The following is a 23,378-nucleotide window of genomic DNA, read 5'->3' on the forward strand; positions in this document are numbered from 1 at the left end:
GAGTGGATCAGGCCACTAGCCTGGTTTCAAGAGGCAAATTTGCTAGAATTTGTGTGGAGGTGGATATTAGTAAACCGCTATTGGCGAAGTTCATGTTACGACGGAAAGTTCGACGGATTGAGTATGAAGGTATCCACCTAATTTGTTTCAAATGCGGAGTTTATGGACATGCTATAGGAGATTGCAACTCCGGAGAGACGTCGGAAAATGGTGGTGGGCCGATGGAACAGGTGAGGGAAGAACGAGAAGAGCACAGAGGTAACCCTTCTGGCCAAAATAGGAAAGTGCAAATCCCAGCAGAAATTACGGAGACATTCGGGCCTTGGATGATGGTAGCGAGATCCTCTCGTCGAAATGGAAAGTTAAAAAATGGAAGCTCGGAGAAACTTGGAAAGCTGGACACAAGGAAAGATTCGGAGAATGCACATAATACTTATAACCGCATTGGATACTCCAATTTCGAAGTGCTAAGGGAAGGAGACAACCTTGATATGGACCAAAATGAGGATGGGCCCAATAAGCCAGAGGAATTACTACCCAAGTCAACTAAAACAGTTGGCAAGGGCAGAAGACCCAATATCCAAGTGAATTATAAAGAGGCCCAAAGGAACGGTAATATTGGTATCCAATCTCCACAGAAAGAGATGCAGGGAAGAAGCTCAGAAATGAATAAAGGTCGGGTTCGATACCAGAATGGGCCAAAACAATCAGCTGCCGAAGAAGAGCATGTTCTCGTTCGAGGATCACAAGGAGGTAAGCACATAGTTAGGGAGGTGATAAATAACGTCCCGGGTCGAGATGCTTGGGAATATAACTCTTTATGGGAAGACGATAGTGGGTTCGGGCACCACCAAGACCCTCCCTTAACACCTAATAACATGGGTGATGATATGTGTATGGACCATGCAGTGGAGGACAAAAACGACGACATCGTCAAAGAGACATGGATGGGGGAAGCCCGATCCCCTCAAGCTTAAGATCTGCCGGTCCTGGCTCGTGGCTTAGTTGCATATAATATGGTGCGAATCCTTCCTCTGTATAGCGTCTATATGAACTTGATGGTGTGGAATTGCCAGGGTGCGGCTTCTAAAGAATTGAACCGCGTCCTCAAAGATTTAATTAAGAAATTCAATCCAAGTGTTCTTGGCTTACTTGAACCACGTGTTTCAGGATCTCATGCCGATGATATCTGCAACAAGATGGGTTATGATAATTGGTTAAGAGTTGAAGCGGTGGGTTTTAGTGGGGCCATATGGATCTTTTGGAAAGATGAGTTGGGATTAAAGATCATTTACTCCCACCCACAGTTTGTTCTGGTAAGGGTAGATACTGGAACTTCGATACCTTGGTTCCTTTCTATTGTTTATGGGAGCCCCAACGCCACGCTTAGAAAGAGGCTCTGGAACGATCTGACAAAAGAGAAACTTAACATAGAGGGACCCTGGGTGTCCTTAGGTGATTTTAACTCGGTAATCACTGAGCATGAAATTAGCACAACTGGAGGGGTGGCCTACTGCAGAAGCGCGGGCTTTGCTGACTGGATGTTTAACCAAGGACTTCTAGACCTTGGATTCACTGGTTCAAGATTCACGTGGAAGAGAGGAAATAATAGTAATACCTTCAAAGGAGCTCGCCTGGACAGAGGTGTATGCACCATAGAGTGGAGAGAAATGTTCCCAGAGGCTCAGGTGATGCATCTTCCCATCATCCAATCTGATCATGCCCCACTATTAATCAAACTTCATGGTGACAAGAAATACAAGGGTAAAGGTCCTTTTTCGTTTCCAGGCTGCCTGGCTTACCCATAGCGATTTTCAGAATGTGATCCAGCACGAATGGCAAGACCAGCGGATGCTAAAAGACAATGTTATTTCTTTGACCAATGTCCTGACAGAATGGAACTCTGCAACTTTTGGAAATATCCACAAACGGAAGAGGGAACTAATAGCAAGGATCGATGGAGTGCAAAGAATTCTGGGGCACCAACCTAGACATAGACTCCTCAAACTGGATGCTAAACTTCGAAGAGAGCTTGATAAAGTACTAGAACAAGAAGAGCTACTGTGGTACCAAAAGTCTAGGGAGGATTGGATAGTCTCTGGTGATAGAAATACCAAATTCTATCATGCCTCTACCATGGTTCGAAGAAGCAGAAATAAGATTGAGGCACTCAAGGAGGAAAATGGTAACTGGATCACTGAGGAGGATCGCCTTAAACACAAGGTTCAAGATTACTACACATCTCTCTTCGGCCCAAATCCTATCCACGAATCTAAGGACTTAGGGAGAGGATGGTTTCCAAGGCTACCAGAAGCCCACTCCCAAGCCTTAAATGCTTCATTCGTACCAGAAGAAATAAAGAGGGCTCTTTTTGGCATGTCACCCTTTAAGGCCCCTGGCCCAGATGGCATACCTGCTGGTTTTTATCAGAAAACGTGGCAAATAGTTGGTAATTCCATTTGCGAGTTTGCTCTTCATTACTTCGAATTCGGAAAGATGCCGGTGGGTACCAATGATACCCTTATATCATTGATACCTAAAGTTCCTAATCCAGAGTTTATTACACAGTTCAGGCCGATCAGTGTATGCAACGTGAGGTATAAGATTCTCACCAAAACCATGACCAACCGCCTTAAGCTTGTCATGGCTGACCTCGTGGGGCCTTTCCAAAGTAGCTTTGTCCCGGGACGTCAAATAACTGATAACATTATGGTGTATCAAGAGGCCCTTCATACTATGCGTAAGAAAACCGGAGGAAAGGGATACATGGCCATCAAAATAGATCTTGAAAAAGCCTATGACCGACTTTCATGGGACTTTATTCGGGAAACTCTCACTGAAGTTGGCCTCAATAGAGTTTGGGTCAGAAATATCATGAACTGTATTGAATCTCCCAGGCTCTCGATTTTGTGGAATGGGGACCAGATGGAGTGGATCAATCCGAGCAGAGGAATTAGACAGGGAGACTCAATATCCCCATACATATTTGTTCTCTGTATTGAAAGACTAAGTCACATCATCTGTCAAGCAGTCAGTAATGGTTCCTGGAAGCCTATCCGACTTTCCCGGAATGGCCCTCCCATTTCTCATCTGCTCTTTGCCGACGACATGGTCCTTTATGCAGAGGCTTCCATCGAACTACTCAACATTATCCTTGAGTGCTTGAATAGCTTTTGTTCATGTTCTGGCCAAAAAGTTAACTTCCACAAATCACAAATTTTTGTCTCTAAAAATGTGGATGATATGGTGGCTAACAGTCTGTCTACTGCCTCGGGGATCCCCTTAACTGATGATCTTGGTAAATACCTCGGAGTGTCGTCCATACATGGGAGAGCCAATAATAATCTATACAAGCAGGTGTTAGATAGAATTAAGTCAAGACTTGAGGGGTGGAAAACCAAGTATCTGAGCTTTGCAGGACGGAAAGTTTTGGTACAGCCTGTGCTCAATGCGATTCCTCTTTATACTATGCAAACAAGCCTCTTACCCATGGGAATATGCTCTGAGATTGAGAAAACAATTCGGAACTTCCTTTGGGGACGTCAATATGGGGAACGTAAATGCCATTTGGTTAAATGGGAAGTGGTTACTAAACCCAAATCTATGGGAGGCCTTGGGATTAGGAGGATGCAACAAATGAACTTAGCCTTCATGACCAAACTGGGCTGGAGACTAATGAACGACAAAAATAGCCTCTGGGCTCAAGTGCTGAAAGAGAAATACATGCACAAGACCAATATCAGTAAAGGTATTCAAGCTAAACAAGGAGCTTCCAAGACTTGGCAAGATATTTCCAAGGCCATGCAAACACTAGAACAAGGGAAGAGAAGTGTAGTGAGGAACGGTAAATCTACAAGTTTTTGGATGGATAAATGGCTGGAAAATGAACCACTAAATTCGTATCTTCTCAAGGATATTGAAGCAAAGGAGAGGAATAAATCCGTGTTTGATTATTGGATTAGAGGAGAGGGATGGAATTGGGGAGATTTAGGTGGGAAGATTCCCACTCATGTGGAAGATAAGCTGGCTGCGTGTATACTGAGCGAAGAAGAGGATGCTGGTGACCGCATCTGTTGGGGCTTAACCAGCAGCGGCAATTTCTCGATTAGTTCAGCCTATGAGCTGATAATGGGCATACAAAATCACACTACTGATAACTTATGGGGAATGATTTGGAAATTGGAGGTCCCTTACCGTATAAGAGCCTTTCTTTGGCTAGTAAGACATGAAAAGATTATGAGCAATGTGGAAAGAGTTAAAAGAGGGTTTACCACCAGTGGTATGTGTGTTATGTGTCAGAATGATATGGAAGACGTGGATCACATTTTTCGGAAATGTGAAAAAGCTCGGGAAATATGGAGATGTTTCATGTCGACTAATGCGTTCCAAAATATTCTGAAGCTAAGCTTCGACGAATGGTTTAGGGCGAACTTGGGCCAGGAAAGACAGAACATGGACACAAGGAATTGGAATGTTCTATTTGCCATTACTCTTTGGTGGCTCTGGAAATGGCGAAATGATCTCGTTTTCAATAACAAGAGACTAGATGTGCATCTTAAAGTGAAGCAGCTAAAGAACCAACTCAACGAAATTAAATCAGCTTTCAGTTCTTCAAGGGTTATGCCAAGTCACACCCAGAGATATGCCAATTACATAGTTAGGTGGATACCTCCTCCGGAAGGGTGGTGCTCACTCGAGGTTGATGGGAGCTGCAAGCAGTCTATTCGGAAGGCTGGTGGGGGCGGATTACTGCGAAACGAATATGGTGATTGGATGATTGGCTTCATGCACAACATAGGGTGGTGCTCGATCGAGGAAGCAAAGCTGTGGGCCGCCTACAAAGGGTTGCAAATGGCATGGGAAGCAGGTCAAAGGAAGATCATGCTGGGGATTGACTCAATAGAAGTGATCAAATGACTTAATAACAAGGGTATGCCGTGTCCATCTCTCATCAACTTGATCTCATTGTGTGCTAGCCTACTGGCTAGAAACTGGGAGGTTAAGATCCAACATATCTACAGAGAACAAAATAGGGCTGCTGATTTTTTGGCTGCGGAAGCTCTGAAAATGGAAAGAGGCTATAAAACTTTGTGGACTCATCCTGTAGGCCTGCACGCCATCATCCAGGAAGACAAGGCGGGATTTGGCTCGTGTAGAAGAATAATTGTTCAACAGTGAATAATTTTGGGTGACCCCCTCTCTTGTAACAAAAAAAAAAAGAAGAGTATAGCAAAGTGATACCAATAAATAAATTAAAATCAATGAAAAGTTTTTACAAATTTAAATTTAGATATAAGATTATGATAAATAATTAAGTTTAAGTGAATAACTAGGATACTTCTGCAATGCTCTGTTCTGTTTGTCATTGGACGGGAAGTCAGTGCTGGACAGCTTTTTCCTCTGATATTTATGACAACCGTTCCGATCCCATAAATACGCCAACACATTCCTCCGTGTGTGTGTGAATAATCTCACCTTTCGTCGCCCTTTCCATCCATCTTTCTATCCGGAGCCATGAGTCTCTTTGGCCTGGGCAGGTGATTGTTGTTTCATGATTAACATTTCATTTGTGTTGTATTGATTGATATCTCGTTTTGTGATTGTTTTATGTCCGATCTGTCCTTTTCTTGGATTAATTCTTTGAATTTTTGTTGTTAATTTGTTGAGTTTGACTTTTCTTTATTATTGGCATCTGGGTTTTTTGTGTTATCTTTTCCCTTTTTTGTTTTGATGTTTTGATATATTTATCAAGAAAGAAGATGAATTTTTATCTTCCGAGATTGAATTTTTTGAAAGGAGAAAGTTCATGTGGAAGGAGTAGCCTTCGGTTTTGAGGGTACAGAATGCATTAATAGCTTTATGATTGTGAAGAAGGGGATTGAAACATAGCTTGTTTGGGAGATTTGCCAGTGGATCCATTTGTTGTCCGGAGGACAATTGAATCCTTAAGTTCTGATGGTACTTAAAGAGTTAAATTTTTACCTGGATGTCGCAACATGTCCTAGTAGATTGGCTAATTGTGAATGATGTTTAAACACTGAAAATTTGTAATCATCTGCATGTTATACATGGAGAAAGTGAAGGTAGTGCTTCAGAAATCCTTTTATCGAATTGTCTTGTGGGGCTAAACTGGTCGCTAGCTGTTTCCTTGATCTTCGTATCAATTATCTTTATTCATTCATCCCATGATTTCTTTAATATTTCTATTTGTTATTAATAATTTTTGTTTTGTGCTTCTTGTTATTTATGAGTTCTGCTTTGATTTCTCAAATAGGAACCAAAAAACATTCCGTCCAAAGAAAAGTGCGCCATCAGGCAGTAAGGTGGATTTTTTGCAATATAAACTTTGTTTCCTTTTCTGTTTCTCAATTATGCCCTGTGGAAGAACTTCAGCATGATGGATACTCATTTTCTTTACCTCTCATAAATTCTACTTTCTGCTGGCAGAAACGATATTAACTTTGGACCTCCTATGAATTGAGAGCTTTGATGCTGAGTGTTGATTTTCAACATTTTCAAATTTTATACTCTTTTGATTGTGTGGCACCTGTGCCCCTTCTCTATTTTATGAGGAAATATCAACTTTATTTGCCATACATAGCGATGGCACGCCAAGAGAGAAACTTGATTTTGGATAGTTTGCGTGAATGAAAATTTCATGCTCATTTCGTTGAGGATGTACACTGGAAAACAGTAGTTATAATGCTTTTTATTTTCTTCCATGTCCCCATTTTTCGCATTCCATCACTCCTCACAGTTCGATTTATTGACTTAATGTTATACTTGCTATCTGAATGCTTTGTGTTCACATTTTGCCTTCCGCATACCTTTGTAGTTAATTCGTGCCACCACATCGCATTGTTTAATCAATATGATCAATTGTTAGGGGGCACAGCTGAGAAAGCATATTGATGCCACTTTAGGTAGTGGAAACTTGAGAGAAGCTGTAAGGCTACCTCCTGGCGAGGATATAAATGAATGGCTTGCTGTCAACAGTACTCTCTTTCTCCCCCTCTGCGTGTGTGTGCATGTGTGCAATTTATGTGTTTGGAATTAGGTGGAAAGTATGCTTGTGAAGTTTTTCATTTTTTCGAATTCACGTTCTTTTTTAGTTTGGTTTGGATATAAGATGAACATGCAAGAAGTACAAGCATGTTGATTTATAGAAGTAATGGGAAAAAAAATAACAGACAGCAATAAGAACAAACATCACGTTGTCTTTATTTAATGGTGATGCAATGCGGGCTCCCCTTCAATTTAGAAGCATAAGATGAGTAGAGCCTGCTTATGAGTTGGTCGACCCAATTTGTCTCAAGCTCAGTTGAGCTTAGAATGTGTGTGCGTGAGCTCCATTTTAGTTGTTTATGAGCTTGTGAACTTTTACAAACTCAACTGAAGTCCCCTGTGTCCATCTGCTTCTCTTAACTTGAACCCTCTGTATATCTCGTGCCTTATTTAGAAGATTATATCTTTATGGATTATAATTTAAGTAATTCCATGAACCCTAATTATATGTTGGAAACTATACAGATGCACAGAGTGCGTTAATTTTTTCCCTTTGTTGGCGCATGGGCTCTCAATTTTAGGATCAGAATTAAAAAGTCCATTTGATTATTAATTTTTTACTTTTCAGCTGTGGATTTCTTCAACCAAGTGAACCTCCTTTACGGAACCCTCACAGAGTTCTGCACACCAGAGAACTGCCCTACAATGTCAGCCGGCCCCAAGTACGTCTCATTTACTTTCGGATGACAAGTGTTTCACATCAATATCTTTTCAGATAACAATATCAATGATACCCCTAATCTCCGTCTTTCTGAAGAAACTTAAAAATCACAAGTGTTATTGAGCCGCCAAACATAATTGTTTTGCAGATACGAATATAGATGGGCAGACGGGGTTCAAATAAAGAAACCTATTGAAGTTTCAGCTCCTAAATATGTTGAATATTTAATGGATTGGATTGAAACCCAATTGGATGATGAGTCTATATTTCCTCAAAAGCTTGGTAATAGTAATATCTTATTACGAATGAACATGCTATCACCTGTTCGAATACACATTGGTCGTAGTTATCTTTATTCGTTTGAGATTCATGTCATCTTGTTTTGTGATGTCACATCTAACTGACAAAAGGTTACTGTAGGCACACCATTTCCTTCAAATTTCAGGGATGTTGTGAAGACCATATTTAAACGACTGTTTCGTGTGTACGCCCATATATATCACTCTCATTTTCAGAAGATTGTGAGTCTTAAGGAGGAGGCACATCTAAATACATGTTTCAAGCATTTCATACTATTCACCTGTGTAAGTTTATTATTTTTGGGATCTCCTTGTATAACATATTTTTCATCACCACTCAACTTGAAATCATCAAAATTTTCCTAGCTCGTTTTTTTTAATCTATTTTATTGCTTAACAAAATCTATTTTTTTCTGATAATTAGTTTATTTTATTCTCACTTGGTTTTCTGTGTAAACAATCAGTTTAGCTTTAGATTGTTTTTGGGCTTAGAGCCAGCTAGCTAGATATCGAGCTCGAATATGAAAATACCGGGCTGTTTCTACTCAGCTTTGCTCAAGCCTGCTTGTTCATTCTTGAGATTCTTGTATTTTTTATCCCTTCCTTTTTCTTCGCAGTTTCTTTGATGAAGATTACTTTAATTATGCAGGAATTCATGCTGATAGACAAGAAGGAACTTGCTCCTCTTCAAGAACTCATAGAATCCATCGTCCCATATTAAAGACATGTTTTTGATGATTTGAACTGACTTTTATTTAGAGATCAAATAAGTGTTTGGTTGCAACCACAGTAACGATTTTAGTATTACTGATGTTTCGCAGCTATTTGTGTATCATGTTCGTGGAAGATTTCTGTTACTTGTTTTCTTTTTTTTTTTTGTGTTTTTACTTGCATCAATATGTCTTTTTTTTTTTTTTTTGCATTTTTTCATCCGGCACATATAGAGGTGCAAATTTCAGCCTGAAGTTTTACGTCACCTGTTCGTTTCGAAGACGGCGGACTGAATAACAAAAAGCACAAAAACTTTCGAGCCTTGTGGAGATTTTTGTGGTCGGATGTCATTTCTGTATGAACTATCGAACTTTGCTTTTTTAAAAAAATAAATAAATATTTATATATATAGTTACAGTATAATCTCTTCATATATTAAGCTTTGATTTAATATTGAGTTACAATCTTCGTCCAAAGTCATCAGATTTGCTGGTAGTGTTGCTAAAATGCTCGCCGTCTATAAAGTTTAGATTTGATATATGGGATTCAAAAATCATTACTAAACAAAAAGGGGAGTAAAATTTAAAATTATTTTTTTATAAAATACCCCTTATTTTTAATCATTCTTGTTCAATAACATCAGTCCGTTATGTTAAATAGAAATCATGGAAAGATAACTTTGAATTTTATACTAATTAAAAATAAATATTATAAAGTTCACATAATTACCCTGTTATTATGATCTTATTTCAAATTCTAAAAAAATAAAGTTATCAAAATTAATAATTAGTTTGCCTATCAAATAATGATCATGTATAAATTAAAAGTATCTTTGGATCATAAACAATTAAAGAATGTATATATACTATAAAATTCAAAAGCACTGTAATGAATAAAATTAAATATGGAAACATAATGACAACTTGATGACCCGAGCATGATGTATTAAATATTAACAAATGAAAAGTTTAAAGATGGCCACAAGCGGTCAATGTGATAACTTTTCAAATAATTAATGGTCACGATTGGTTGTTCACCTAACGCAAAATCTGTTCACTTGTGCTATCGAATGATGGACATGGATGGACCTCACACACAACTTTGTTTAGGAATATTGTTTATTTCTGTAGGTAAAATAATACCTAGGCGGAAGATCTTATATAAATTTTTTTAATTATATAAGCATAATCTCACGAGTTAAAGATGAATTTATGTATAATACAAATAGAATAACAATAAAAAAAATATAAATAATATATTTTTTGTCATAAAACAAATATAAATTATAATTTAAATACTAACACGTGCAAATAATAATTATGTTCGAATCGAGTAAAAATCATTCGAAAAAATAAAAAAGCAAATTACATTATTATATCATCTAGAAGATCAAAAACTAAAATAATTAAAAATAAAAATCAATCGCATCACACAAACATACAAGAAAAATCACATTCAATAAAAAAAAAATTGACAGAATATATAATAGATCTAATTTGAGAAACTTATATCACTCGAGTGGAACAATTTAAGAAAAAGCAGGAATTTTTTCAAGTATCAAGAGTGTTTTTTTCACGACGCAAAAAACAAATAAGTGCGAAAATACAAAAATTTGACCATCGTTTTAAATTTTTAGCAAAAAATTTGAGATACCAAGGTTTTAAATGCAAACAAATATATAAAAAATGGAGGTGCCATCGAGCAGAAACTCTAATAATTTGAATCATTATTAATATTGTATGTATACGAATGATTATAAAAATAGACAATATGAGTTAAATCAGCAAAACCCTTTTTTTTAGTACAAGTAAAACCATTTCTTAAATCTAAATTTTTATAGATTTTCTTTAATAGATTATATTGGTAGAACCAAGAAAATAAGTTGATTAATTAAATTCCTGACCTAATTTTATTGTAATACTAACATAACAATGTTTGAACTTATTATTTTATAATTTTAATATAACTACGTTAAAGTATTTTCTAATAAATCATTTTTAAGGAATTCATATTGAGTTATAAAATAAGATTTTTAAGAAAAAGTTGATGAATGGCATTTTTTTAACATAAGAGTAATATGGTTAAAATTTTGCTCTTTAGGAGGGAAATGATTTTTTCAGTCGATTAGCTTGTCTAATTTAAGATTTTGAAGCTTTCAAAATTTTGTTTTGGTATATTAATTTTTATTTTTAAGTTATTTTTGTCCAATTATTGACTCGACATCTTACAAGTATAAAATTTTTATGTTATATAAGCATTTTACGATATCACATCAATAATTAGTCGAAAATTATAAGTTAATATATCATAATCAAATTTAGAAAATTTAATAAACAAAAATCCAAAATTAAACAAATTTAATGTATAAAAAAATCTATTTGTCCTTTTAATTGCCGGCAGATCCCTATAAAACAAATTCTAATTAAATAAATTTAATGTATAAAAAATCGATTTTTCCTTTTTCTGGCATTCAAAATTCTTGATGAAGGATTGAATAATTGCCGGCAGATCACTAAAACTAAATATGTTATCTAAACTACTAAAATATATAAAATCCATATAATCCATGATAATCGACGCGGAAAGAAATCCCCTGTTCTGGGGTCAGTGGCACAGCCCTATAATTTTTTTAAAAAAATAAATTCTTATTCTTTCTTGTATACTATTTTTTAAACTATTTTTTGTCATTTTTTTATTATATCGTTTTTTCTTGTTATTATTATTATTATTATTATTATTATTATTATATAACATATAATGAGAATTTATTTATAATTTTTATTTATTGAATAATACATAAATAATAATAATATTTTGGAAAAAAAATTAACGATTTATTAATTTTTAAACAATTTTATTGTATACTTATTAAAATTTAAAATAATTTAATTTAAAACAGATCCAACCTGAATTGGATTCGTCAAGATTCAGGTCTGGGGTGAGACAAGACAGATCCAATCCAAGCTTGGTCATACTCGTCCCAAACCCACCTTGTTCAACGGGTTTAAACACGATTAAACGGGTCTACAAGTGGAGCGGGGGCCGAGTCCTGAGAATTAATAAACTTTTTTGGGACCCGCCCATAAATTATATATATACATATATATGTATATATATAATTAAAAATTAATATATATTTTTATTATATTAAATAACAATAGTTTGATACCTAATCTTAATTCATAATATTTTATGATTGAAATAATTGTATTTTATTGTGATATGTTTTGATGAAAATATATAATTACGAAATTTTTTAATGAGATGTTATTGGACTCAAACCCGATGGGTATGTAAGTGAGGTGAGACGAGTCTCGGATTTGGTTGAATCCGTCCCATTTTCATCCCTAAACACGAGTTATCTAAATAACATAATAAAAAAAAACAAGTATCAGGAAAATCGAACTAAGTAGATTCGAATTTTCCTTCCTATTTTAAATTTAAAAAAAATTGAATGGAAGAAAAAAGAGAAAATCGGTGTCCAAAAAAGAAAGAGTGTAACAAAAAAGTCCAAAAACATAGAAAATAGAAAGAATTAAAAATTTAAAACAAAGCCAAAAAAATTTAAGAAAAGAATTTTTTTCTAGCGTTCCCTGCTGTGGGATCCATTCCTGATTTAATTGTGTGTAATGTGTGTGTATCATTTCATTTTAAAATCAAATTGAAAACTAGATTTATAACTTTTTGACATAAGAAATTAAGAAAAACCTTCGATTTCAACACTGGATTTGAATTAATACAGATATTATTGTACTATCATATATATAAGTCCTGTGCGTCGTTTTCATACATGAATTCTTATCGACGTTCTGTATATAATTTGAATAACTCCCACTTCAGATTTTCATGAAATTCCCCTACACAACGGCTGCTCAGTTTCCCAAGCTCGAAAAAATATAACAAAATAAAGATCTAAAATATGGGAAAAAGTAGGGTTCTTGTAGTGGGTGGAACAGGTTACATAGGCAAGAGGCTTGTCAGGGCAAGCTTGGCGGAGGGCCACCGTACTTACATCCTCCGGCGGCCGGAGATCGGACTTGACATCGACAAGTTGCAGCTCTTGTTGGAGTTCAAGCGGCAAGGGGTGGAGCTGGTGGAGGGATCCTTTTCCGACCACCGTAGCTTGGTGGAGGCGGTGAAGAGAGTGGACGTGGTGGTATCAGCCATGTCGGGGGTGCATTTCAGGAGCCATAATCTGTTGCAGCAGCTGAAACTCGTTGACGCCATTAAAGAAGTTGGAAACATCAAGGTGCCACGTTTACTTTTTGATTGAGATGAATTCTATTCTTATGTGTCGGATTTTCAAACTTTTGGCGGTTGAGTTTTCACAACAAGGCATCAGAAAGTTACCAAGAAGATTGGCACATTACATATTTGGATACATATTTCAAGATTATTTGATGTCAAGTTTGATCTGGACAAATAAATAATGAAACCAAATTACGAAAGCAGATGTTAATTTGCAGCGATTCTTGCCTTCGGAGTTTGGGTTGGACCCTGCGCGGATGGAGCATGCCCTTGAGCCAGGAAGAGTTACTTTTGATGAAAAAATGATTGTAAGAAAAGCCATTGAAGAAGCTAACATACCTCACACATATGTCTCCGCCAACTGTTTCGCGGGATATTTTGTCGGAAATCTCTCTCAGATGGGAACCCTTCTCCCTCCAAAACACACAGTCTCCCTCTACGGAGATGGAAATGTCAAAGGTGCAAATTTAGTGTATGATATTTAGATTTGATTTCTTTTTTCACCTATTTCATTTCATCTATTTGAGTTATATATATATATATGCGCTTATTATTCACTTAAATTTACAATGTCGGTCAATATACTGCTTGTCTATTAATTAAATCACTTCTCCGATTTTTTATAAAAAAGAATTTGATTTCATATATCTGAATAATTCAATACGATTATTATGATACTAACATAGTTAATGTTATGATTGTACAAAGCAAAATATGTATGTAAGTCAAAAATATGTTTCAATATTTTAATATAAATTGATCTTTCAACTTTTTACTAATTCATAGTGATTCTGCAATGATTTCAGTTCAAACTAATGCCTTAATTAATTCACACAATCATCATAACATATATCAATCACCTAATTAATTATATCTCTTTAATGTATTGTTAATTAGATGCTACTAACAATACACACCATATGAGCTAAGTTGGAGGGTTGTTTAATCTATCTATACAAGGAGAAGAACTCCCTGTATGCATTGATATATTTTGTTTTGGACATATGAAATTATATATATATATATATATATATATATATATATATGTATATATATGCAACTTATATATTTTTTACAATACTAGTGGTCTATATGGACGAAGATGATACAGCAACTTATACGATAAAGTCCATCGATGACCCTCGTACGTTGAACAAGACTTTGTACTTGAGGCCACCGGAAAACATTCTAACTCAAAGAGAGTTGGTCGAACTATGGGAGGATCTTGCGGGAACAACACTGGAGAAAATACCCATTTCAGAAGAAGACTTCCTAGTTCAATTAAAAGGTGCAAATTAAAATTGCATTTTTTCATGTAGTTGTGATTGCTCGTCTATTTTCTATTCTCGATCCTTGACATAATGCGAATTTAATGCAGGGAGTGACAACTTTGCTGAGAAAGTTGGAATGGGACATTTCTATCATATTTTCTACGAAGGAAGCCAAATAAACTTTGAGATTGGTGAAAATGGAGAAGAAGCTTCACAACTTTATCCTCAAGTTCGGTACACTAGAATGAGTGAATATCTGAAGCGTTACCTTTGATTTTCTGCAATATTGTTCCTTTTTTTCTTGTTTTGCCTCTAAAAGGGCTGCAATATCTTGAAATGCATGCCTCATTTGACTGCCAAACGCCTACTTTTCAATTAGTTGTTTGTCCAAAATTGCATTTCTCCCTTTCTGTATGTTTTCTGTGTTTTTAGTATTTGTAGCTAATATAACGTCGAATCACATTGAAACAGCAGCAAGAAAATTTAACAAACTGCAATACCAATTTAAACTAAGAATTTATCTTCCTTCTTCTGTTTGAGTAAGTGAGATTTCATTGACTGAGTAGTTGTTTTGTGGTGATATCTTCTTATTCAATTCAATCACGCTATTTCTTGTGATGAAAGCTGGATTCTTGGGCATGGGCATATCCTTCATTTCATTCTTCAACATGGATGTAACATCTTCTATGCTCGGCCGGTCAACCACATTATTCTCGACGCACAAAAGGCCGATATGAATGCATCTGTGTAGTTGTTGAATATTGCATGAACCCCTCAGTGTTGGATCCATCAATTCTGCAGCAGAATCATTGCTCCATAGCTCCCAAGCCTGAAGAATGAGAAAATTAGCTTGTGTTGGTGGTTGTTTCGAGGGTAAATAATTGCAGGACGAAGCCAGAAACTTAACGAGAAAGAGGGACGTGTTTAAAGGGAAATGTAAAAAGGTTCGATGGTACTTACATGTTCTACAAGATTTAGAGGTCCTTGAATGTCGTGGAAGCTGTTGTTTTTTCTGCCACTCACAATCTCAAGAACAAGAACTCCAAAACTGTAAACATCTGATTTCAAAGAAAATATCCCCTGCATTGCATACTCAGGTGCCATATAACCACTACAAATGCAGAGCATTCTATCAAAACCAGGAAAATAAAGAAACTTAAAAATTTATTGTATAGAGGGATGATAATATGTTTCTTACTAGGTCCCAACACGCCTTTCTGTGTTGGCTTCACTGGTACTTTGCTTAAAGATTCTCGCGAGACCAAAATCAGAAATCTTGGGATTCATACCTTCATCGAGTAATATGTTACCTGACTTCAGGTCTCGATGAACTATCCTCAGGCGCGAGTACTTGTGCAGATATAGTAGTCCTTGAGCAATCCCTTCGATGATAGTGAAACGTTTGAGCCAATCCAGTAGCCCCCTCTTGGATGAATCTGTTGTGCCATAAAAACAGATATTGTCTTATGTACTGGGAATCTAGATCTGTTGTTCTTTAATTGATACTAGGAAAATAAAAGTTACATACCGAAGAGAAAGACGTCGAGACTCTTGTTAGGCATGTAGTCATATACTATAATTTTATCATCTCCGTGAATGGAGAAACCTATTAGTTTCACAAGATTGATATGTTGCAATTTTGAAATAAGTATTAGCTCGTTTTTAAACTCAAGCAATCCCTGTCCTGAGCTTCGTGACAGAACCTTTACTGCTATGTGGTGCCTTTCAGGTGTCACGCCCTGTAAACAGAATTTTTTTCAAAAATGACATCAGAAGAGGGATGCATCATCAAGTAGATAACCTTTAATCAAGAATGTCCATTTAATATTCAAAGAAACCGAGTAATTATTATTTTTATACCTTATAAACTGGGCCAAAACCACCCTCTCCCAGTTTATTCTTAGAGGAGAAGTTATCTGTAGCAGCAAGAATAGATGCATATGTGAAGAGTCTAAGATCATGGCCCTTTGCTCCTCCATCTTCAAGCTCATATGTGCCAGTATATCCCTCTAATGTCAGGAGTTCCTGCACTTCTTCCTCTCTTTTTTTCCCTGTTTAGATGATCATCGACACCAAATGGAAATAAAGATCTCGAAAGAATTTGAAATTAATTGAACAAAATGATGCTTGCAAGTCAGTGAAGTAGTGCTCTATTTTAGTGCTTCATTCTTTGCCGTTGAGTCAAAGATCGTTCATTTTCTTTTGTTCAACGTTTTTCATTTGTTGGCTAGCTTACGTCAGTAAAGGGATCCTTCAACTGATACATATAATAGTACTTGAACAGATAATTTGACTTAAATAAAAATGAAATCCACCCTTTTCCTTTTGCTATATCTACATTTGACAATAATCAAATACCAGAATCTTACCGTGCCTAAACCTTAGCAGAAGAAACAGAGCTGTGCCCAAAAAAAGCAGCCCTATAGGAACTACTACCGCAATGATTATCCGTCTCCGCTTGCTCGCACCTGCCGTTAAGTTTACAAGTGGGATTAGTTCTCATCTCAGTAGAGCGAGAACTTAGGATTCAACTTTGTTGGAAGATTCTTTTGAGTTATGAAACATGAAATTTGAATTCTCATTTCTATGCTACCAATTTTCTCGACTGATCAATTAGCAGGAATTTATTTCAACTTACCTTTATCCGAAGATATAGAACTAATAACATATTTTCGAACTTCAGAGCCATCAAGACTCTGCCGAAACTGCAAATCTTTGCCTGTCCAATAAATGCACCCGGATTCATACCCATAAAATCCGAAACAGTCGCAGTTATTCCAGCAATTCTCCCGACAGTCGCTAAAACTTAGGCTCGAATTCTTAACGTCAACCGAAGAAGCAACAAGTCCACTTCTCTCTAAAAAGCTGCCAGACCTCAAAAAAAATGTCTCACGACTATTCCTGCACCTCGGCTGTTGCCAAAGATCACACCCTTTATAACCGACGGGACGATAACCATAACAAAGACTAACCATTACGATGTAAGGCCTGAGATTATCAGTGTCGGAAATGTCCCCCGTATAGACCAGTCTCCATCCTGAAATAACCTTCCGGTCTTCAGGTGTCCAGCGTGGATCTTGGAAAAGCGAATAGGCAAAATATTCCTCGTCCTGAGTCGTTACATTTGTGAAGTTATAGTTCCAGTTCAACGGATCCGGGTCAAAATTCAAGTTCTCAAAAGTCTTGACTTGATACTTAAAATCGCCCGACTCGCCATAATAATCCTTCATCGCACCACCAGTCCAATAAACCACCCCTCGTCGTCTAACCACAAGTCCGCGTGCACTCGTATCCCATTCAAGCGTGAAAGGACCAGACGCAGGATTGTTATCCCCAAACCAAGAAGTGAGTATCCACTTTCTCCCGGTCCTGTGGTCCAATCCGAGTTTTATCCCCGGAAGTAATGTATCAGTCGGATAATCAAAACTCTGCCACAAAACAGTGCCTGAAGAGCCATCGGTTACCACAAAGTTCCCCGACTCCAACAAAATCGCAGACGCGTTACGGCTCGCCCCGCCTGCATATAGCGTGATAGGATCGTTTTCTCGATGGTGCACGATAATCAACGCACCGGTGTCACTTATCGTAAGAATGGGGCTGGAGTCGTTGCCAACAGCATTATCCCTATTGCCAATCCACACCGGAAAGGAATCGCGAGCCGTGTACCATACGGCTACGTAACTGTCGGTACTGTCTTGTGGTGTATAGAACCCCAAGGTGAAATTATTTCTTTGAGAAACTAATTGAGAAGTAAAATTCAGCTGTTCCCCTTGTTTTATGGTGTCAAGGCATGCGACTTGGGAGACCAGTAAGCTACAAAGAATCCAGAAAACGGTGTTTAGGCTCAATAATTTCTGGGATTTCATCATGGTATCTTTCCTGGTCAGAAACGGTAGTTTTATCATATGCACGCACAGAACCAAAAGAAGAGAAAAAAAGGGAATCAGAGCTGGGAGAAGGATCTACTATCGAACTTTATTTGGTTCTTCGATTGGTCTGACTATTATAAAAAGTTGCGTGTTTTGAAGTTTCAAAGGATGGTCAAACCAACAATAAACAATTCATCGACACGTGGATTGATCAAAGAGTGAAATTCTTATCGTTGAAAAAGTCAATGTGTGTAGTCCAGCCAATTTTGAAGAAGACGGCGGGTTCGGGGTTCCGCAGGTTAAGCCTGCAACGGAGATGGGGATATTTGATTTTTTCGGGTTTGGATTTGGGTTCTGGGATTTAAAAAAATCCCCGATGTAATTCGAAACAGGTATATGATTACCATCCCCAAAATCCTCGAATAACCCCGAAAATAATATAAATAATAAAATAATAGTATTATTAATATTAATAATATAATAATATTATTAATAATCTTATTATTATTAATATTGATATTAATATTAATATTATCTCTAATAATAATAGATAATAATAAGTTTTGGTTTGAGAAAATATCCGAATTCGACATCGTTTTGTCATATTAATATTTTTGAAACTGAAATGAGGACGAGGACGAGAAGTCGATCCCCGAAATTTCGGGGTTTCGGGGATGAGGATTTCCCGAACCCGAAAAAGCGGAAATTGGGGCGGATATGGGGGTGGCGATGAAATTCGGGGACGGGGATGGGGATGGCAAACCCGCCCCCGCCCCGGCCCCGGCCCCGGCCCATTGCCATCCCTACTTGTTAGAATCATGAAACACGGAATAAGAACCAGATGTGACTGATTCTTAAAAGACGGGCTATATCACTTTTACAAACTAATAACACTAAGAGCAGGATTCTTTGATTGAAAATGGCATTAATAGTCGAACACGCTGTGAATTGTTCAGCACGCAGCAAAATAATTGAGTTGCATTGACGCAACTTTACCATATTCCTTATAAAGCATGAAACAAATCCAAAACGTGAACAAGTAGTACTCCAGTGATATGTGGATAAAGAACCTGAAATTCAATCACGGTATTTCTTTTTCTCAGCAAGTATGCTAACGTAGCAGGACCTAAACAGGAAAAGTATCGAGAATGCAACAATGATATGAGGTCCTATATTTCTATTTGATGATAAATCACCTTATCTTTGTAATTTTGCACAGCTGGAAATGTCGATGTTCAGTTTTCCTTAAAAAATTTCATGTTTCACCCATTGGAAAATTCAATTTAAACATCTACCGCGAATCAAGTCTGATTAAAATTTTATATTTAGAAAGAACTTAGTTTACATTTGGATCGATGAATTTCAAATCCATAGATTTCAAATATATTTTTTTAAAGAGAAATAAGCCCATGAATTTTAGGAAAGAGAAACACATAACTTAAAGGAATCCGCACTAATTTTTTTTATTATTATTACAACTCACGTTGGGAGGGGGATCGAACCCAGGGAACCGACTAATCCGACAGGAGGTAAGACCATTGGGCTACAAGCCTGGTCTCAAATCCGGACTAATATTAGATATTGAAAACTTGTCGATGTTGCTGACAACCAACTCACGCCAGCGGGAAAAATAAAGTACCAGCGGATGCATTCGCTGGAAGCAGAACCAGGAGTGCCACAATGATTGCCGGTTCCGATATTTTCTTCTTTTTTTTTATTACAACACACGCGGGGAGGGGGATCGAACCCGGAGAACCGGCTAATCCGACAGGAGGTGAGATCATTGGGCTACAAGCCCGGTCTCCATGTCCGAATATTTTGAAGCTGTCAAATGTAAAGAAAACCATAACAAGTGTAAATGCCTTTGAAAATAATCTCTGCATTTTAAATATATATATAGAGTTAAAAACGAGATGACATTATCTAAGAAAACTTTGCATTAATCATCACGTATAACTGAATTCTGCTAATTGTTAAAAACAAATAAAAAATCTAAATCCAGGAGTCAACCTGAGTAATTGAGTGGAAGGGAACTAGGCACGAGGGCAATCCTAAATATTTGAGGAACGAATTTTGAATTTATAGAAAAATTACATAAATTTTCCTTTTTCTGGTTTCCAAAAGAAAAATAATCATGACAATAACAAAATCTGTTCCAGCGTTCACATAATTACAGTCCACAACACAAACAAAACAGAAACAAGAACCATATGGGAGAGAACAGGAGAACAAAAGGAGGGGAAAGGTTGATACTTTGGCGAGCATGCAAGACAACAAAAACTAGAAAAAACAGACGAGCGAACTAATATTTCGAAATTCCATAGTTTGAGATTCAAAACCACGCCCACTCTTCCCAACAATGTACCATTTGGGAAAGTAAACTCTGTCATTGATTGGCTGAATCCTGACTCCTGAGCAGTGCAAAAGCCAGCAAGAATCCAGTAGCACCTATTGTGTTAAAAAGAGCCGACAACCCAATATCCTCATGAGTCGCCATTTTTGTTCCTTATGCCCGTATTCACAGAAAGCAGCATAAAATGCGAAACAGAAAGAGAAACCCGAGAAGAATAAAAAGGTGGATTGTGTGTGAATTTGAGACATTAAGCATGGCGAGACTTTTTGATTTCTTCAAGGATTGGTGACTGGAAAAGACAAAATTGATGTCAGAAGGAATAGAATAAGCTGGCGGGTTTTTGGTTCTTGTTTGATAATTTGTGCTCATGATTGAGGAATGTTTTCTAGTGTGCAGGTTTTGTCAGGTAGAACAGAAAAAAAGTGGGTGTTTTCTCGTTGTTTCCTCCCCATTGTTTGTGCTCCGCCGTGGAGAGGCGGTAGGCGGTGGTTATTATGGAAATCCGCTCAAAGAACCCCATGATTTGACCGAACGCAGGCATACACATGAATCTCAAGAGTCTGTTAATTCGTGGTTGACATTATGATCGTAATAAAATTATAATTATTTAATGATATCATGGGACTGCATTCTTTAAAATATATTACACCCACGCACGCGTTGCGTGCTTGTATAATATTTTGTATAATTCAATTAATTTATATTTAAATGATGATCAAAATATAATTATAAGAATAATGAGGGACTACACTGTAATTTTGATATATAAATTAAAAAATAAAAGAATAAAAAAATGACCATAATAATTGAAACTATAACATAAACCACAAAAAACAATGACTCTATTCGCTGAAATATATATAACTTACGTTAAAATTTTAAAATTTTATTAATATATATAATTATTAAAACAGACCATGACATCGAAGTTAATTACTCCAAGTATCTAAAACTTAATAAAATAATATAGATACTATAAATATCGTGGAAATTTCAAATTTATGTAAACAAAGGCCAGAGAAAAATTTCCATTATTTTTTTATAATGTTTGTCCAATGTTTATGGAAGAAGTTGTCAAGCTGTGTTTTTACTGCAATATTTGAGTATAATTGTATTGAAATTGACGTCCAAAATTTTTTTTAAAAATTCTGATCAAATTATTATAAGTTTAACATATGTATGTCAAAATGTGCTAGATCTGTCTTGTCATATAGAATAGTTAATTTGAGTTTTTCCATGTCCTGATGCAAGGTAGTTACTTTCTAAATATTATCTTAGTTTTCCTGTTTTAATGATGCATTTGTTTTTTGCGAGGGTTCGTGGCAGGCAAATATTCATTGTATCCTTTTATCCAGCATTCGATTCAATTAATTTCAAAAATTTTGGAAAACAAATTTTTTTTAAGTAGTGTTTTTGATAAAAATTATAGTTGTAACTATATATGATCTAACACTCGATACTTTATAAAAATTCAGTAATTATGTAAATAAAAAATTTAAAATCGTGAAATAACCTCAAACAACACATTTTAGAGTTGTCAAGTCTGGAGTCTGGGCTCGCACCTGTGTGATTAGGGCCTTATAGCAACTATTTCGTATTCGTGATTCGCTTTACGAAAGTAATTAACTCAAGTTGCTATAGAAGTTAATTGTAGTATATTATAAACTCTTTTTAAATATTTAAATTTACCACGTGAGATAAAAGGTATCACAATCACCCCTTTTCCATAACGCAGCGTCATCGTCGCGGTCTGACCCCTCGATCTACCAGCGTCAAGAATCTAGAGGTGACAACAACAGGTTCAAGAAGTGACTCTCATCATGAAGCAAGTTGTCCCGCAGGTTCAAGAGGTGGCTCCCATGGACGTAGCAATTTGCCTCCCATAACACTTATTTTCCGGTATTTTTTGCCTATGACCGTCTCTTATATCATTCTGTCACGTCCCGAGCCTGGGCCTACGTGACTGCACAATAGGCCCTTATAGCGATTATTTCGTATTCGTTCTCATTTTACGAAAATGATTAATCCAAATTGTTATATAAGTCTATTGTAACCCAATATAAATTTATTTTAAATTTTTAATTTTTAATTTTTAATACATGGGATAAAAAGTATCACATGATCTTTTTAGATATTATTATTATTACTTATCAACAACTGATGTGCAATGAGGTCACACCAAGTATTGACTGAATAAAATTTATCAAACAAAATATAATGATTGTTTTAAAATAATTTAAAACTAATTATCAGTATCGTACAAGAACACAATTAGTATATGATATAAACAAAATAAAAAAATTATTTTGAATTCAAATCAAAATTCATGTTTTAAAAAATAAATAAATTTATGAGTTACCCAAAAAAGAGATTCATCGAATAAAATTGACCCATAAAATCGTCGCATTAGAGTTTTTGTGTTAAAATCGTTAGCAAGTAATAATAATAACTCAGAGTCTTTTTAACAATTTGGTATAGTTCAAAAGTAATCCCTTGAATTCACCAGTATACAAAAATTTTCCATTGATTTAACTTGTTACAAGAGCACATATATTGTGTGGGAGTAAATAATTTTGGATGCATAATATAATTATTATATATTTAATTTAATTCATTATACTATAATTTTAATTTTTTTTTACTATTTTATATGTCCACTTTAGTTCGATTTATTTATGTTTAAGAGAATCGATATTTTTTGTTCCCTGACAGAGAAGAATTAAAAATTAGCGATATTATATTGGTTTATTTATGAATGGCGGTCTAAAAAAATTCACTTAAAGACTAAAAAGTAACATTTTATATAATATTATTTTTAAATGATATTATCGTATTATGTTTTTTATATCAAAAAATATATTTAATGTAACAATCGTCTCCTAAATAATTAATTATTCTATT

At 35.9% G+C, this 23,378-nt stretch overlaps 4 protein-coding genes across 7 annotated transcripts; 3 read left to right on the forward strand and 1 right to left on the reverse strand.

Annotated features, from left to right (window-relative positions):
• Window positions 1–1,049: 1,049 nt before the first annotated feature.
• On the forward strand, window positions 1,050–4,917 carry LOC142545090 (uncharacterized). Its single transcript, XM_075652063.1, has 2 exons — window positions 1,050–1,688; window positions 1,789–4,917. The coding sequence occupies exons 1-2, from the start codon at window positions 1,050–1,052 to the stop codon at window positions 4,915–4,917; spliced, it is 3,768 nt and encodes a 1,255-aa protein (XP_075508178.1).
• Window positions 4,918–5,333: 416 nt separating this feature from the next.
• Window positions 5,334–8,893, forward strand: LOC142545280 (MOB kinase activator-like 1A). Of its 4 annotated transcripts, none has more exons than XM_075652365.1 (7): window positions 5,334–5,537; window positions 6,275–6,323; window positions 6,887–6,995; window positions 7,634–7,727; window positions 7,875–8,008; window positions 8,147–8,310; window positions 8,675–8,893. In XM_075652365.1, the coding sequence occupies exons 1-7, from the start codon at window positions 5,515–5,517 to the stop codon at window positions 8,744–8,746; spliced, it is 645 nt and encodes a 214-aa protein (XP_075508480.1). In that variant the 5' UTR covers window positions 5,334–5,514; the 3' UTR covers window positions 8,747–8,893. The 4 variants fall into 4 exon arrangements, with proteins under 4 accessions (XP_075508480.1, XP_075508482.1, XP_075508483.1 ...); XM_075652366.1 differs by lacking the exon at window positions 5,334–5,537 and adding an exon at window positions 5,756–5,958; XM_075652367.1 differs by lacking the exon at window positions 6,887–6,995 and having other exon boundaries at window positions 5,348–5,537.
• Window positions 8,894–12,558: 3,665 nt separating this feature from the next.
• Window positions 12,559–14,665, forward strand: LOC142545282 (isoflavone reductase homolog). The gene is made up of 4 exons (XM_075652370.1): window positions 12,559–12,985; window positions 13,203–13,443; window positions 14,069–14,272; window positions 14,363–14,665. The coding sequence occupies exons 1-4, from the start codon at window positions 12,656–12,658 to the stop codon at window positions 14,527–14,529; spliced, it is 942 nt and encodes a 313-aa protein (XP_075508485.1). The 5' UTR covers window positions 12,559–12,655; the 3' UTR covers window positions 14,530–14,665.
• A 72-nt stretch (window positions 14,666–14,737) lies between these two features.
• On the reverse strand, window positions 14,738–18,302 carry LOC142545281 (G-type lectin S-receptor-like serine/threonine-protein kinase At1g67520). The gene is made up of 7 exons (XM_075652369.1): window positions 16,894–18,302; window positions 16,625–16,723; window positions 16,116–16,306; window positions 15,784–15,994; window positions 15,454–15,691; window positions 15,216–15,366; window positions 14,738–15,084 (listed from the first exon to the last, which is right to left on the reverse strand). Exons 1-7 carry the CDS (start codon window positions 18,158–18,160, stop codon window positions 14,773–14,775), a joined length of 2,469 nt encoding a protein of 822 aa, XP_075508484.1. The 5' UTR covers window positions 18,161–18,302; the 3' UTR covers window positions 14,738–14,772.
• Window positions 18,303–23,378: the final 5,076 nt, after the last annotated feature.

This window comes from Primulina tabacum, chromosome 5 (assembly GCF_025594145.1).
Source record: "Primulina tabacum isolate GXHZ01 chromosome 5, ASM2559414v2, whole genome shotgun sequence".
NCBI classification, from domain to species: Eukaryota; Viridiplantae; Streptophyta; class Magnoliopsida; order Lamiales; family Gesneriaceae; genus Primulina; species Primulina tabacum.